General features: G+C 37.1%; 1 protein-coding gene across 1 annotated transcript in view; it reads left to right on the plus strand.

Annotated features, from left to right (window-relative positions):
• rnf157 (ring finger protein 157) overlaps window positions 1–15,248 on the plus strand; it is a 63,893-nt gene that overhangs the window by 32,384 nt on the left and 16,261 nt on the right. Inside the window, 8 exon segments of the mRNA XM_030121948.1 lie at window positions 412–459; window positions 585–656; window positions 1,308–1,467; window positions 3,075–3,187; window positions 3,277–3,356; window positions 3,358–3,507; window positions 6,993–7,095; window positions 8,952–9,060. Of these exon segments, the coding sequence (XP_029977808.1) occupies window positions 412–459; window positions 585–656; window positions 1,308–1,467; window positions 3,075–3,187; window positions 3,277–3,356; window positions 3,358–3,507; window positions 6,993–7,095; window positions 8,952–9,060 (835 nt within the window).

The raw sequence follows: 15,248 nt of genomic DNA on the forward strand, positions 1-15,248 counted from the left end.
GAGAGCGCAGACCTCCGCCAAGGCAGACCAGTCCACTCCCCCCACCCCCCCGATCACCAGCAAAATTTAATCATTTGTTCCTTGTGTCAGTATCAACATTTCCTGAAAATTTCATTCAAATCCGTTTATAACTTTTTGAGTTATCTTGCTAACAGACAAACAAACAAATAGACAAACAAATAAACAAACAAACAGACAAACAAACAAATAGATAAATAAACAGACAAACAGACAGATGGACAAACAAACAAATAGACAAATAAACGGACAGACAAACAAACAGTCAGACAAACAAACAAACAAACAAACAGACAAACAAACACACAAACAAACAAACAAACAAACAGACAAACAAACTGGAGATAGTTTGACGTCCATTTGTGGATAAATCCGTTCCTTCCCTGTTTTCAGCACATGGATGGAAGCTACTGTGTGAAGCCTCTGAAGCAGAAACAGGTGGTGAGTACATGTTCTCCTTCTGCTTCTGTGGTATCGTCTAGAAACCCTTTATTTCTGATGTGAATGCTGAGCTTTGATCCCAGGAGATGAGCTGCTTGTATTCTTCAAAGTGTGTCTTCTCTCAGGTGGATGGTGTCAGTTATCTGCTGCAGGAGATCTATGGGATCGAGAACAAATACAACAGCCAAGAATCAAAGGTAAAGATTTGACAGTGGGACTTTTTCTTCTGCCCCATCCCACCTGTGCATCAGCACGACAGAGAAGAACCCAGGGTCTGCTGACAGTCTTCTTCTTCTTCTTCTTCTTCTTCTTCTTCTTCTTCTTCTTCTTCTTCTTCTTCTTCTTCTTCTCCTTTTTCTTCTTCTTCTCCTTCTTTTTCTTCTTCTTCTTCTTCTTTTTCTTCTTCTTCTTCTCCTTTTTCTTCTTCTTCTCCTTCTTTTTCTTCTTCTTCTCCTTCTCCTTCCTCTTCTTTTTCTTCTTCTTCTTCTTCTCCTTTTTCTTCTTTTTCTTCTCCTTCTCCTCCTTTTTCTTCTTCTTCTCCTTCCTCTTCTTTTTCTTCTTCTTCTCCTTTTTCTTCTTCTTCTCCTTCTTTTTCTTCTTCTTCTCCTTCCTCTTCTTTTTCTTCTTCTTCTTCTTCTTCTTCTCCTTTTTCTTCTTTTTCTTCTCCTTCTCCTCCTCCTCCTTCTTCTTCTTTTCTTCTCCTTCTCCTCCTTTTTCTTCTCCTTCTTCTTCTTTTTCTTTTTTTTCTTCTTCTCCTTCTCCTTCTTCTTCTTCCTCTTCTTCTTCTTCTTCTTCTTCTTCTTCTTCTTCTTCTGTCTTTGTTGTTTAAACTTCCCTTTTTTCTTCAGGTCGCCGACGATGAGATCAGTGACAACAGTGCAGAGTGTGTGGTGTGTTTGTCAGATGTGCGAGACACCCTCATCCTGCCCTGCAGACACTTGTGTCTATGTAACGCCTGCGCAGACACTCTGCGATACCAGGCCAACTGCTGCCCCATCTGCAGACTGCGTGAGTTCCCATTTTCAGTTTCCATAAAATGACACATCTGCTGCTTTAAAGGAGTTTTTACTGGTAAAAAGAATACAGCAGCAAGGCAAGGTGTGTGGACTAGGGCTGTAAGAAAATATCGGTTCTGCAATATATCGTGATATTTCATTTCACAATACTGTATCGATATTAAGAAGTACTGTATCGATATTTTTAGGTATTTATTCAGATGCAGATTTTGTGGAGGTTCATTTTTCTTTTTTGTTTTTCTTTTTTGTTTACATTTTATTTAGTTTTATTTACCCCTCTTTTATTAAATAGTGTTAGTTCCTTTGTTGGGATTGAACTAAAATAATGTTCTGATGTTAGTTCTGAACTAATAGAATATGAACATTTGAACAGGATCTTAAACTGTAATGTCTGTAAAACAGAATTTCAGTTTGAACACAGGAACATTTTGTGATATAGCATTAGATCCTGGAGAAGAGCTGTTGTGCAATTGAACAGGTTTGAAAAGCAGTCAGAGCTATCATTTTACAGACACCAAAAGACAAAGCAAAGAGAAGGAGATGGATCCACAAATCCAGGAAACCAAACCTAGATCTGTGGATCCTGTTTGGTGTCAGCTAACATTAATTTATGCTGTATTTTTGGGTCAAATCAGACCTTAAATGACGTATTGTTTTGGCTAACATTACTTCTTAGTAAAACTCTTGGTTTCATGATCAGATCTTTCATGGTTTTTGTCTTCATTTTGTGATTCTGAACCTTGTGCTCCTACATGATTAGTGAACTAACTGAAACTGAGGCTAACCTAGTTTTTCAAATACGGGGGAACTGGAGAATAAAGCTACGACGGAGTATTAGGACCACATAAGAAAATAAAAACACTGGTCACTGCGAGAAGAAAGTCATAAAATATGGATATAAAACCCGTAATTTTATGAGAATAAAGTCGTAGTTATAAAAAAACCCTCATAATTTAACAAAAATGTCATTCGTTTAAGAGATTAAAGTCGTCATATTCCTACAATAAAGCCATAATATTACCAGAATAATGTGGTAATTTAGAAACAGGTGGTAAAAATCTCCTAATTTCCCAGAATCCAGTGGTGCCCTCCTGGTCCACAGCAGTAGTATCTGTGTTGTATAAAGTACTTGATCTGAACTAGACTCAGTAAATCTCCTCAGTCCCAGTAGATCATGCATATATTCACTGGGGTCAGTCCACGGTCTACTGTAAATGCACTGTGGATCAGCTGGTTCTGGGCCCTAGTTTTGGACCCTGGTTGTCAGTGATGATGAACCCATTTATATTTGTTTCAGGTAAAAATAGCGCTGATCCCCTCCACCCTGGATGTCAGGATCCTCCATTTGTGTCCACATGTCAGTGTTCATGGACCACTTGTTCTTTGGTAGCTCGTACAGATCCATGTCCAGTCCAATTGTCCTTCATTTAATTTCATATTTCACATTTTCCCGCTCTGGCTGTGTTTACTGCTATACTCCGTCATGTTGAGCAGGTTGGTTTTTGACACTCAGTCTGACTGAGAGGGGCGTGGCCTTGGGGGGGGGGTGGACGTATGTGCATACCCTCTATTATATTTTTGATCTTGTCTCCTTTGCAGCATTTCGAGCCCTGCTGCAGATCCGAGCCATGAGGAAAAAACTCAGCCCTCTGTCGCCTACAAGCTTTAACCCCGTCATCACCTCTCAGACGTCGGACTCAGAGGAACACTCGGTACGGCTGACGCTCCACACAACACACACCGTCTCATGTGTGTGTCCTCTCTGTGGACTCACCTCTCCTCCCTGTCTCCTCCTCTGCAGGCGTCGGAGCACATCCCTCCAGGTTACGAGGCCGTGTCTCTCCTGGAGGCGTTGAACGGCCCCCTCAGCACCTCTTCGGCCCCCCCCCCCTCTCCACTCCGGCCCCAGCCACATCTCAGGAGCGCTGCCCCCCTACAGCAGTGAGCCCCACCCGGCGCCGGCCCGCTCCCTCTCCCCTCTGGACCACTCCAACTCCAGTCAGGGACTCAAACTGAAGAAGAGTGGTTCCAAGTGAGTACAGTTCTGTTCAGCACGGTCAGCGTTTACAGAAAATGTCAAGTGAGTAGGGATGTAACTAAATGAAAATTTCATCTTACGGTTATTGTGACCAAAATTATCATGGTTATCATTATTATTGCAGTGTTGTTGAAATTGTGCTCAAAATGTTCAAAAAGTACTGATACACACACTGAAATAATTTAACCAAGTTGTATTTTGAAAAAAAAAAAAAGAAACAACAAAAAAAAAAAAAAAAAATAAGTGGCACAATGTACCTTCTGTTGCAGAAACATTCAAATATTAACCCTTTGTGGTCTGAGCCTATTTTGTCCGTTTTTCAGTCCTTTTGATTTTGCCTTTATATACTATATAAACAAATGTTTCCTATACCCATGTTTGGGATCTGTTTTTTCAGCACAACTTCATCTATATCATCTGTGTATTATTTTTTCACTTTAACCTACTATATCAACATAAAAGGCCAGAAAACACACAAAAAATTTTAAATCTGATTTGAAAGATGTATATCATTTATTGCATAAATAACACACAGATACTTAACAAACCTTTTCAGACTTTAAAAGTGAATATTGGTTCCAAATATTAGGTATATACAATTAAAATTGTAAAAAATTAAAACCATACTCAAATATGTGACATAAAAGCAGATCTTTACATAGATGTTTTCTCCCCTAAAAGTGCGGTAATCAAACACGGTGATCATGATAATTAGAATTTAAATGATAATACTAAGTGTCGGAAATTTTACTGCAGTTTATCGTTATACCGGTAATCGTTACATCCCTACAAGTGAGTTTAATGAAATGAATGAAAACGCACGTTACACCATGGATCCATGTCCATAAACTGTGGAGGGAAGAGTCTAGGCTTCATTATGTGGTCAGAAGGTGGCACTGTAGGCTACAGATTGAACAAACCAAGAGGTAAACACAACACATACAGTTAATGTACGCTGGGGTGTCGATAAGGGGGGGTAAATATGATAAATTCATGGGGCCCAGTGTTTGGGGGGGGTCCTGTGGATACAGGGTAGAGGTCGTGAAAATGGTGTGTAAGATTCGCTGAATAATAGAGGAATCGAAGCCGGGAGTCAGACGATGAAAGAATGTTAAGTTTTAGTTTCGTTTTCCCGCTAGGATTAGTAACATTATGTATGGACCACACCCCTACATATAGACATCCCCCCCAGGTTGTGCGGATCTTTTCTCATTTTTTATACATACTGAACAAACAGATACTAGGACTGCAACTAATGACTGTTTCAACAGTTGGCATGTCATCGACTTCTGTCACGACTAGTCCACCAGTCAGAGTATGAACTGCAAAAAAAATGTATTTATTTCAGCAATAAAATCAATTTTCTCCATTTTAACAAGACCTTTGGGTGCACAAAAATTAGAATACATAACGAAATCTGTTAAACAACTATTCAATTAAAATTTCAACAAATTTTACAGCAGCAATAAAATACTTATTCTTAAACAAAAGTGAATTTTGTGCAGAAGAATTCCAGTACCTAACGAAGTCTGTGAAGCAAACAACTAAATACTCAAAAGTTACAATCATTAATGAAATAAACATTGTTCCTTAAACAAAAGTACATGACGTCACTAATGACTGATTTTGCATCAACCATTTGTCAACCCTAAAACATACACACACTGTAAAAAAAAAAAAAAAACTTGTAAAAAACAGTAATATTCTGGCAGCAGGGGTACCGTTAAATAATGGAAAATAACCATCTCATAAAAATACGGTAATTTTCCATAATTAAAATACAGTTTTTTGGCCTAACTTTACATCAGATTTTGCATTTTTTTTGACCTTTTAATGTTTAAATTAAGAATATTTTCATGTATTAAAACAATCAAATTACCTATATATATACAGGGTGGGGAAGCAAAATTTACAATGAACATTTAGTTGTTTTTTCTCAGCAGACACTACGTCAATTGTTTTGAAACCAAACATATATTGATGTCATAATCATACCTAACACTATTATCCATACCTTTTCAGAAACTTTTGCCCATATGAGTAATCAGGAAAGCAAACGTCAAAGAGTGTGTGATTTGCTGAATGCACTCGTCACACCAAAGGAGATTTCAAAAATAGTTGGAGTGTCCATAAAGACTGTTTATAATGGAAAGAAGAGAATGACTATGAGCAAAACTATCATGAGAAAGTCTGGAAGATACTATTAAAGAAGAATAGGAGAAGTTGTCACCTGAATATTTGAGGAACACTTGCGCAAGTTTCAGGAAGCGTGTGAAGGCAGTTATTGAGAAAGAAGGAGGACACATAGAATAAAAACATTTTCCATTATGTCAGTTTTCTTGTGGCAAATAAATTCTCATGACTTTCAATAAACTAATTGGTCATACACTGTCTTTCAATCCCTGCCTCAAAATATTATAAATTTTGCTTCCCCACCTGTGTGTATATATATATATATATATATATATATATATATATATATATATATATATATATATATATATATATATGACTCAGTTGTACAATCCACTGATAAAAACTGTATTTGACAGTTTATCAGTGCTTATACATGTTATACATTCACAAAAATACATTTATTCAACGTTTTTGTTGTGAAACCTCCCGTAATTACTCAAGATATTTGTCAATTAACAAAAAAGTCTTGTTAAACTTACAGAACAAATACTTCTTTTACAGTTAATTGTCAGCAATTTTATCTCGTTTTATTTTATTTTTTTTACAGTACAAAACTTTAAATTAATAGTTTAATCTCATAAATAGAAAAGAAATATTTGTGAAATTGCAATACATTTGCAAATGCATTTTAACTGTATTTTTCTGTGAAAAAAGAAAAAAATTCTTTTAAAAAATGGAAATTTTTGTAAATTGTAACATGTGACACGTAAAATCAGTCTGTTTTTGTAATTTCGTTGATATTTTCCTGTATCTTAAAAATACAGGAAAAATCTTTAAAATAAACAGTGAAAATCTTGTTAAATGACAGATTTTTTTTTACAGTGCAGGCTCTAATAAATGGAGTAGAAGAGGAGAAGTGTGTGACTGCTGAGACAGAGGAGTAATATGACTAGTGTATGAAGAGATTAACCTTTGACCTTTACCCTTTAACTGTTTTAAAGGGCTTCATCAGACAACTCTGCACACAGCTGAGTCCTGTCCTGGGGTTTACACTGTCAGTTAAAATCACCAGAACACTGACATATTTAAGAGGTTTCATCTCTTTGTTTTTAAACTGGCCATTAAAATACCTTTAATATGGGTGTGAAATATCTAAAATGTCATCATTAAACTCTGTCATTCATAAAATAGTGCCACCATAAGGACATTTAGGTCCTTTTCACCATCACACGCTCCTGTTCCTTGTGTATTAAACATTGTAGATCAGTAGATGCTGTCGGTCACTGGACACTGTTCGGGTGTTTAATGGTTAATTTCTCTTCTATATAAACTCTTCATTTCAGGTCACTTTCCCAGAATTCCTCTGTGCTTCCTGAGGAGGAGGATGAGAAGTCATGCAGTGAATCTGAGGCCTGTCGCCACAAACTGGCCGTGGATCAGCAGGAGGTGTGTGTGTGTGTGTGTGTGTATCATTGTTTGTCAAACTGGGGGGGGGGGGGTCATGGGACCACTCCTGGGTGTTCGAACAATTCTCGCACAGCCGCCAGTGGTTACTATGGTCACCCTGTATTTGTACAGGGTGACCATAGTATATGGTCCCAAAAAAACGGAATTTTTGAAGTGCGTATTGGCAGACATGAGCAAGTGGCAGCACTGTGAGACAGTGACCTTGAACAAGTAAACACACCCCCATTTTAGTAACCATTGGCGGCTGTGCGAGAATTGTTCGGTAACTGTGTGATCTCAAGATTCGGTAACGTTCCCTGGCCCCCTAGATCGCCAGATTTTGTCCGTTTGTGATTTTTTCTTGTGGGGCTATCTCAAGAGTAAAGTGTACACGACTCGACCAAGAACTCTGGATGAGTTAAAACAGAGAATTCAGGATGAAATTCACAGTATCCCAGCTGAGATGTTGCAGCGGTCAATGAGGAATCTCAACAGCAGATTTCAAGAATGCATTCGTACAGGAAGACGCCATCTACAGGAAGTAATTTTTAAAAAATGAAAATTTCATCATTGTTTCTTAAATGGCATGGTTTAAGGTTTCAATTACTATGAATAAAATATTTTTCTTCCATCACTCTTGGTTTTATTGGATTGTTAAAAAGTTCCCGTTTTTTTGTGTCACCCTGTATAAGGAGAAGGGGCGGAGTTTATAAGTTACACTTCCTCTCACTCTTTTTCAAATATGTATAATATGTCTTATGTTTAAGTGTTTTGTGTATTTTTTACCTCCGCCAAGGAGGTTATATTTTTGCCAGCGTTGGTTTGTCTGTCTGTCTGTCTGTCTGTGTGCAAGATAACTCAAAAAGTTATGGATGGATTTGGATGAAAATTTCAGGAAATGTTCATAGTGGCACAAGCAACAAATGATTACATTTTGGTGGTGATGGGGGGGCGGGGGGGGCTTGGCGGAGGTCTGCGCTCTCCGAGTGCTTTTCTACTTTGTAAATGTACAGATTTTCATGTAATTTTAATTTTTTACAGTAAAACAGAAACATTTGTAGTTGTAATTATTTAGAGGTTATTATGCTAGTATTTTACTGGTTCTTTTTTTTTCTTATTGTTTTCCCTTTTTTTTGACACCTGTGATGTAGATGTTCAGAGTAAATTCAAAGGTTATTTTATCAAAACAGAGAAAACTGAAGGAGGAGGACGTACAGACACTGACAGACCATTTTTCACTTCAGTCATGTGTTCCAGTAAAATAATAACATAATAACCTATAAATGATGTCAAAAATTGACAGAAATTTGATAAACGTGAACAGAAAGAACAGAAATAAACAAAAGATAACCCCAAAAATCAACAAATATTAACAAAATTAATAATCAGAACAAAACATGCTAAAATGTTTTGTTGCCAAAATGTTAAAATTGCACTTATTTTTCTTCACAAATATCTGGTTGTTCATATTTATTCAGTTTTAGACATGTTTTATTGTTAAAGGATAGTTTGTAAATGTACAGTGGACAAAAATTTGATAAATGTGAATAGAAAAAAACAGAAATAAACAAAAAATCACCCAAAAAAAGAAAAATCAACAAATATGAACAAAATAAATAATAAAACATGAATTTGAACAAAACATTTTAGAAACAACAAAATGTTAAAATTGCACTTATTTTTCTTTACAAATATCAGGTTGTTTATATTTTTGTCTTCTGTTTTGACAATCATATTCGAAATAAATACATCAATCAATCATTCAATCAGTCAATCAATCAACGTCTGGTGTATATGTACAGGATCATACGCTCATCTTTTATTTTCACTGCTGTCCTTTCTGTATTTGTTTCCAGTGTGGAGTGACTCCAGACAGTGAGAACCTGACTCTGTCCTCGTCTGGAGCCATTGACCAGTCGTCGTGCACTGGAACTCCTCTGTCGTCCACCATCACCTCCCCTGAAGGTAAACACACACACCTTCATCCAGAAGCACCACAGTCAAACCCCTGTTCATCCTGGAAATCACTGTTTTTTAACCTTGGGGTCGGGACCCCAAATGGGGTCACCTGGAATTCAAATGGGGTCGCCTGAAATGTCTAGTAATTGAAAAAAATTATAACTTGCTAATAAAAATTTATATTATATAGCCTAAATGTTGCCTTAAATTAATATTTATTTGCTACATATTATCGCAAACTATTACACAATCAAAAACAAATTAATTTTAGCAAATAAAATGCCTTTGTTTTGAATGTCTGGGGTCGCTTGAAATTTGTAATAATTAATAAAAAAAAAATTAAAAAATTAAAACTTATGAATAAAATTTACATTATATAGTCTAAATGTTTAAAATTAATGTTTATTTGCAACAAGGGTTTTTCTGAACCGGGGAACAGGGGCGCTGTGCCCTCATACTTTCGGCTAGCTCCCCCTTACCGAAATTCCCATTTTTTTTTTTTTTTACCCCAAAGCTCACAGTTACACCGTACACATATAGTTACATGCAACACAGTACTTACACAACATGCAATCAGAGGTCGTGCTAACCGAAAATATTCCGTCACTGACGGATTTTTTTTTTTAAACAACGGAAAATTCTGAAGGCCGTCTGTCATTTTGACAGATTAAAATACAGAGGGTAATCTACTGTTAACCTTTCCTGCTCGGCTCGTCCGACCGTAGTCAGCGAGCACAGGGGAGATTTCCTCCAGGGCCGATGTCGGGGTTAACTCCCTTGCCAGTAGTGGAAGACAGCAGCTTATATTTTATGCACAGTATATGGATGTTAGAACACTTTTTCCTTCTGTCCTCCTACACACTCATACTCAAAACTGACGCTCCCTCACCTTGCTCAACCACTCACACTATACGCACACGCACGCACCACACACCACTCTCGCACTTAAAGGAACACACACACACAATACACACACACACACACACACACACACCAGTCTCATAACACTACCAAAGACAGTTTTCACACAACACTGTGAACAGAACCTGCTGCAGAATTGCTGGTCTGTCTGTCTCTGAACAAGGCATCAAACAGTCCATAACAGCCTCCTACCTGTATAGAACCAACAGCACCACTGTTCACAACTACACTGAATACAACAGCAGTACTGCAGTCACATGACTCACCGTTAGTCCACCTGGAGTAGACCCCCTGTCCAGTTAGTCCACCTGGAGTAGACCCCCTGTCCAGTTAGTCCACCTGTCGTAGACCCCTGACAATGTCCAGTTAGTCCACCTGTAGTAGACCCCCTGTCCAGTTAGTCCACCTGTCGTAGACCCCTGTCCAGTTAGTCCACCTGTCGTAGACCCCTGTCCAGTTAGTCCTCCTGTAGTAGACCCCCTGTCCAGTTAGTCCACCTGGAGTAGACCCCCTGTCCAGTTAGTCCACCTGTCGTAGACCCCTGTCCAGTTTGTCCACCTGTAGTAGACCCCCTGTCCAGTTAGTCCACCTGGAGTAGACCCCCTGTCCAGTTAGTCCACCTGTCGTAGACCCCTGTCCAGTTTGTCCACCTGTAGTAGACCCCCTGTCCAGTTAGTCCACCTGTCGTAGACCCCTGTCCAGTTAGTCCACCTGTCGTAGACCCCTGTCCAGTTTGTCCACCTGTAGTAGACCCCTGTCCAGTTAGTCCTCCTGTAGTAGACCCCCTGTCCAGTTAGTCCACCTGTAGTAGACCCCTGTCCAGTTAGTCCACCTGTCGTAGACCCCTGTCCAGTTAGTCCACCTGTAGTAGACCCCCTGTCCAGTTAGTCCACCTGTAGTAGACCCCCTGTCCAGTTAGTCCACCTGTAGTAGACCCCCTGTCCAGTTAGTCCACCTGTCGTAGACCCCTGTCCAGTTAGTCCACCTGTCGTAGACCCCTGTCCAGTTAGTCCACCTGTCGTAGACCCCTGTCCAGTTAGTCCACCTGTAGTAGACCCCCTGTCCAGTTAATGGTGAGTGTGCATATTAATCAGTCAGTGTCCAGTCTTGTGTCATTGTTTTGCTGACTTTAGCCAAAATTAGATGCTACTTTGCTAGCGCAAACTGTGCAGACAGCCGAGTCTCCTTAGTTATTTTCAAAAGCCCAGTAAATGTGATGGCATTGATAAACGCAGTGAAAAAAGAGGGACTGATGCGGTGAAAGATGATGGACAAGCAAGGAATACTCCAGTTCTGATGGCATTTGGTGTGTTACATGTACGCATTTTCTACCTTTCATGTGTTATTTGATGGCATGTCAGTTTGTGCCCAGATCTGTGGTTCACAGAACCCAAACCCTGACCCTCAGTGCATGGTATCTGACACTGCGTGAACACACACAAGGAAAGCTGATAATGTCTACAGATAACACACCAGTTAAAAGTGGTGTATATAATTATGCGAGTCATGATATCACGTTGGTTTATCAGCCAGCAGCAACTACAGCTGCTGCATCATTGAGATGTTTTTGAACATTAAATACTACTAAATATATCTTATTATCATTAAAAAATAAAAATTTGAAATGATGGATAATAATATGTCATGATGGAATTTTTACGACCATGTCTGTCAAAATGACGGACAATAAAAATGTCTAGCACAACCTCAGCATGCAGTCTCTCCAAAAACTACCACAGTAACAACACATGACAATGTGTTTGGTCATCAAAAACGATATAATTATTCCAAAACTATCATAAACATAGTAGGTAGACTGTCTGACAGTTCAAAACGACACAAATTGGCATCTTTTCAGACCACGGCTCCCTCTTATTAATTTTTTCTAGAAAAACCCCTGTGCAACATATTATAGCAAACCATTACATGATCAAAAACAAATTAATTTTAGCAGATAAAATGTCTCCATTTTGAATGTCTGGGGTCGCCTGAAATTTGTAATAATTTATTTAAAAAAAAAAAATTAAAAATTTAAACTTAATAATAAACATTTACATTATATAGTATAGTCTAAATGTTGCGTAAAATTAATGTTTATTTGCAGTATATTATAGCAACCTATTACACGATCAAAAACAAATTAATTGTAGCCAAAAAAAAGTCTCTGTTTTGAATGTCTGTGGTCGCCTGAAATTTGTGATGTTAAAATGGGGTCAGGAGCCAAAAAAGGTTGGAACCACTGCTGTAAATAAAACACCCAGTTCAACTGAAACACATTCACCGTGGGTTTGTTTCAAATGTTGTTTTTGGTTCCAGGTCACAGACTTTCCTCAGTTTCTTTCGTTGTTTTTCAGTTTGAACAGCACAGTGTCATCATGTCGTCAGCTCAAATGTTAAAGGACGGACACGAAGCGTTTTAACATGAATAAAACATGAGTGTGTTCCGCCTCACAGCCTTTGTACTTCGGTGCCACCGGACCAGATTTAATGGGAACTGTTCACCACGGCTTTGTAGCCCAGTGTGGAAAGGACAGGAGGACTGTGTGTTCCAGACACAGACAACAAAACAACAACCAGTTCACATCTACCATCTGCCAGTTTCTAAATCTGTTTATGTTCAGACTTTTCCTTGGCTGTGATTTAAAGGCTTTGTGTCCTTCCTACATGTTCTGTTAACTGAACTGGTTCTTTTAACTGGACTGGTTCTGTTAACTAGATTGGTTCTGTTAACTGGACTGGTTCTTTTAACTGGACTGGTTCTGTTAACTAGATTGGTTCTGTTAACTGGACTGGTTCTCTTAACTGGACTGGTGTTGTTGTTGAAAATGTTTCGTCTTTCATCTGTTCTGTTTGTTGGAAGGGTGGGGCCAGACTTATAAACCTGTAGGGGGAGTGGTCTGTGGAGGTTATATGTTAATGATCCTGAGTGTCAGAGTCGTAGAGGGGGTGGGTCATTGTCCACGTCCTTCAGGGGGGTCGGTCACTGTCAGGTGAGTCCAGCTGTGGAAGGTTTCTTGTTGATAATTGTTGGTGGAGGTTCTTCATGATGGAGTTGGATGTTTTTGAGTATTAGTGCGTCAAACCACCTCCTCTGTCGGACGGGTTCTCCTCAGGACGACCCAGTGTCCTCTTTTGTGTGGACATCTCCTCTTTTTTCATCCTGTCTGGAGCATCGTTCATTGTTTTTCACAGGACCATTACTGAATTACTTACCATTACTTTAATCCACAGGTGTCAAACATGCGGCCCGGGGGCAAAATCTGGCCCGCCAAAGGGTCCAGTCCAGCCCCGCAGGATGAATTTGTGAAATCCAAAAATTACATTAAGATATTAACAATCAATGGTGTTAAAATCATATTGGGTCAATTGAATCTATAGTGGGTCAAACCAGTAAAATACTATCATAATAACCTATAAATAATGACAACGGCAGATTTCATCTTTTTTTTATATATTAACAAACTATCCTTTTACAAAAAATGTGAATAACCTGAACAAATATGAACAATGTGAAATGTCTTGAGAAAAGTAAATGCCATTTTATCAATATCATACCTGTTACTAAATGTTTTGTGTATTTGTAGTTGTAATATTAAGTTGTAATACACATGCACTGTAAAAAAAAAAAAAAAAAAAAAAAGAAAACTGTAAAAACACAGTAATATTCTGGCAGCAGTGGTGCCGAAAAAATACTGTAAAATAACGGAAAATAACCATCTCATAAAAATATGGTAATTTTCCATAATTAAAATACAGTTTTTTGCCCTAACTTTACATGAGATTTTGCATATTTTTTTAGTTTTTAATGTTTAATAAAGAATATTTACATGTATTAAAACAATCAAATTACACACACATACACACACACACACATCTCTCTCTCTCTCTCTCTCTCTATGTATATATATATATATATATATATATATATATATATATATATATATATATATATATATGTGTGTGTGTGTGTGGTGTATATATATATATATATATATATATATATATATATATATATATATATATATATATATATATATATATATATATATATAATTTTCAATGAGACTAAGTTGTACAATCCACTGATAAAAACTGTATTTGGACAGTTTATCAGTGCTTGTACATGTTATACATTCACAAAAATACATTTATTCAACATTTTTGTTGTGAAACCTCCTGTAATTACACAAGATATTTGTCAATTAACAAACAAGTCTTGTTAAACTGACAGAAGAAATACTTCTTTAATGGTTAATTTTCAGTAATTTTATCTGGTTTTAATATATTTTTTACAGTATAAAACTTTAAATTAACAGTTTAATCTAATAAATATAAAAGAAATATTTGTGAAATTATGATACATTTGCAAATGCATTTTAACTGTATTTTTCTGTGAAAAAACAACAAAAAAATTTTTAAAAATTGAAATTTTTTGGTTATTCAGTTACAGTTTTTTTGTGTTATTTTACATTTGACATGCAAAATCACAGTCTATCGTTGTCATTTCATTGATATCCTCCTGTATCTTAAAAATACAGGAAAAATCTGTAAAATAAACATTGAAATTCTGTTAAATTACAATTTTTTTTTACAGTGTGTGTAAAGTGATAAACTGATACACTGAGGCAGAATATTGTTAAAATTGCACTATTTTTTCTTAAGTTTTTTGGATTTTTAAGGAAACATTGTAGATTATCATAATGTAATTTTACTTTTGTCACTGGTTTTTATTTTACTGAGGTCATATTGGGCTGAATGTGGCCCCTGAACTAGAATGAGTTTGATACCCCTTGGTATGGTTCATATGTAGTTCTAAACATATTTAAGGTGTTTTTATTCTCACTTTTTGTCTCTAACACAGTGTTATTCCTCTGTCCTACATCATTCATTACAATTACATGAACATTTACAATTATGCAAGTTAGGTCATGATGTCATTTAGCAACTTCTAGTGACTTTTAGGACAGATAATAGATACTTTCACTACTGAGGAGTTGAAAACACTGACAGGTTTCTGGATCCAGTGGGACCGCAGATGTGTTCATATTCCATGGGTGTAAATGAATCTTTTAAAACGCGTCCAACAAGATTCTAATAGTTTGGATTTTTCATTATAGTTTAGTTTTATTTAGTTTTGACATTTTTCCCGTAATTCAGTTAGTTTTAATTTGTTTTTAGAGCAGGTTTGCTAGTTTTTATTAGTTTTCAGTTTTTTCTAAATGCTTAGTTTTAGTTTTATTTTAGTTTTAATTTTAGTTTTGTCGTATCTTTTC

This window comes from Sphaeramia orbicularis, chromosome 19, assembly GCF_902148855.1.
Source record: "Sphaeramia orbicularis chromosome 19, fSphaOr1.1, whole genome shotgun sequence".
Taxonomy (NCBI): domain Eukaryota; kingdom Metazoa; phylum Chordata; class Actinopteri; order Kurtiformes; family Apogonidae; genus Sphaeramia; species Sphaeramia orbicularis.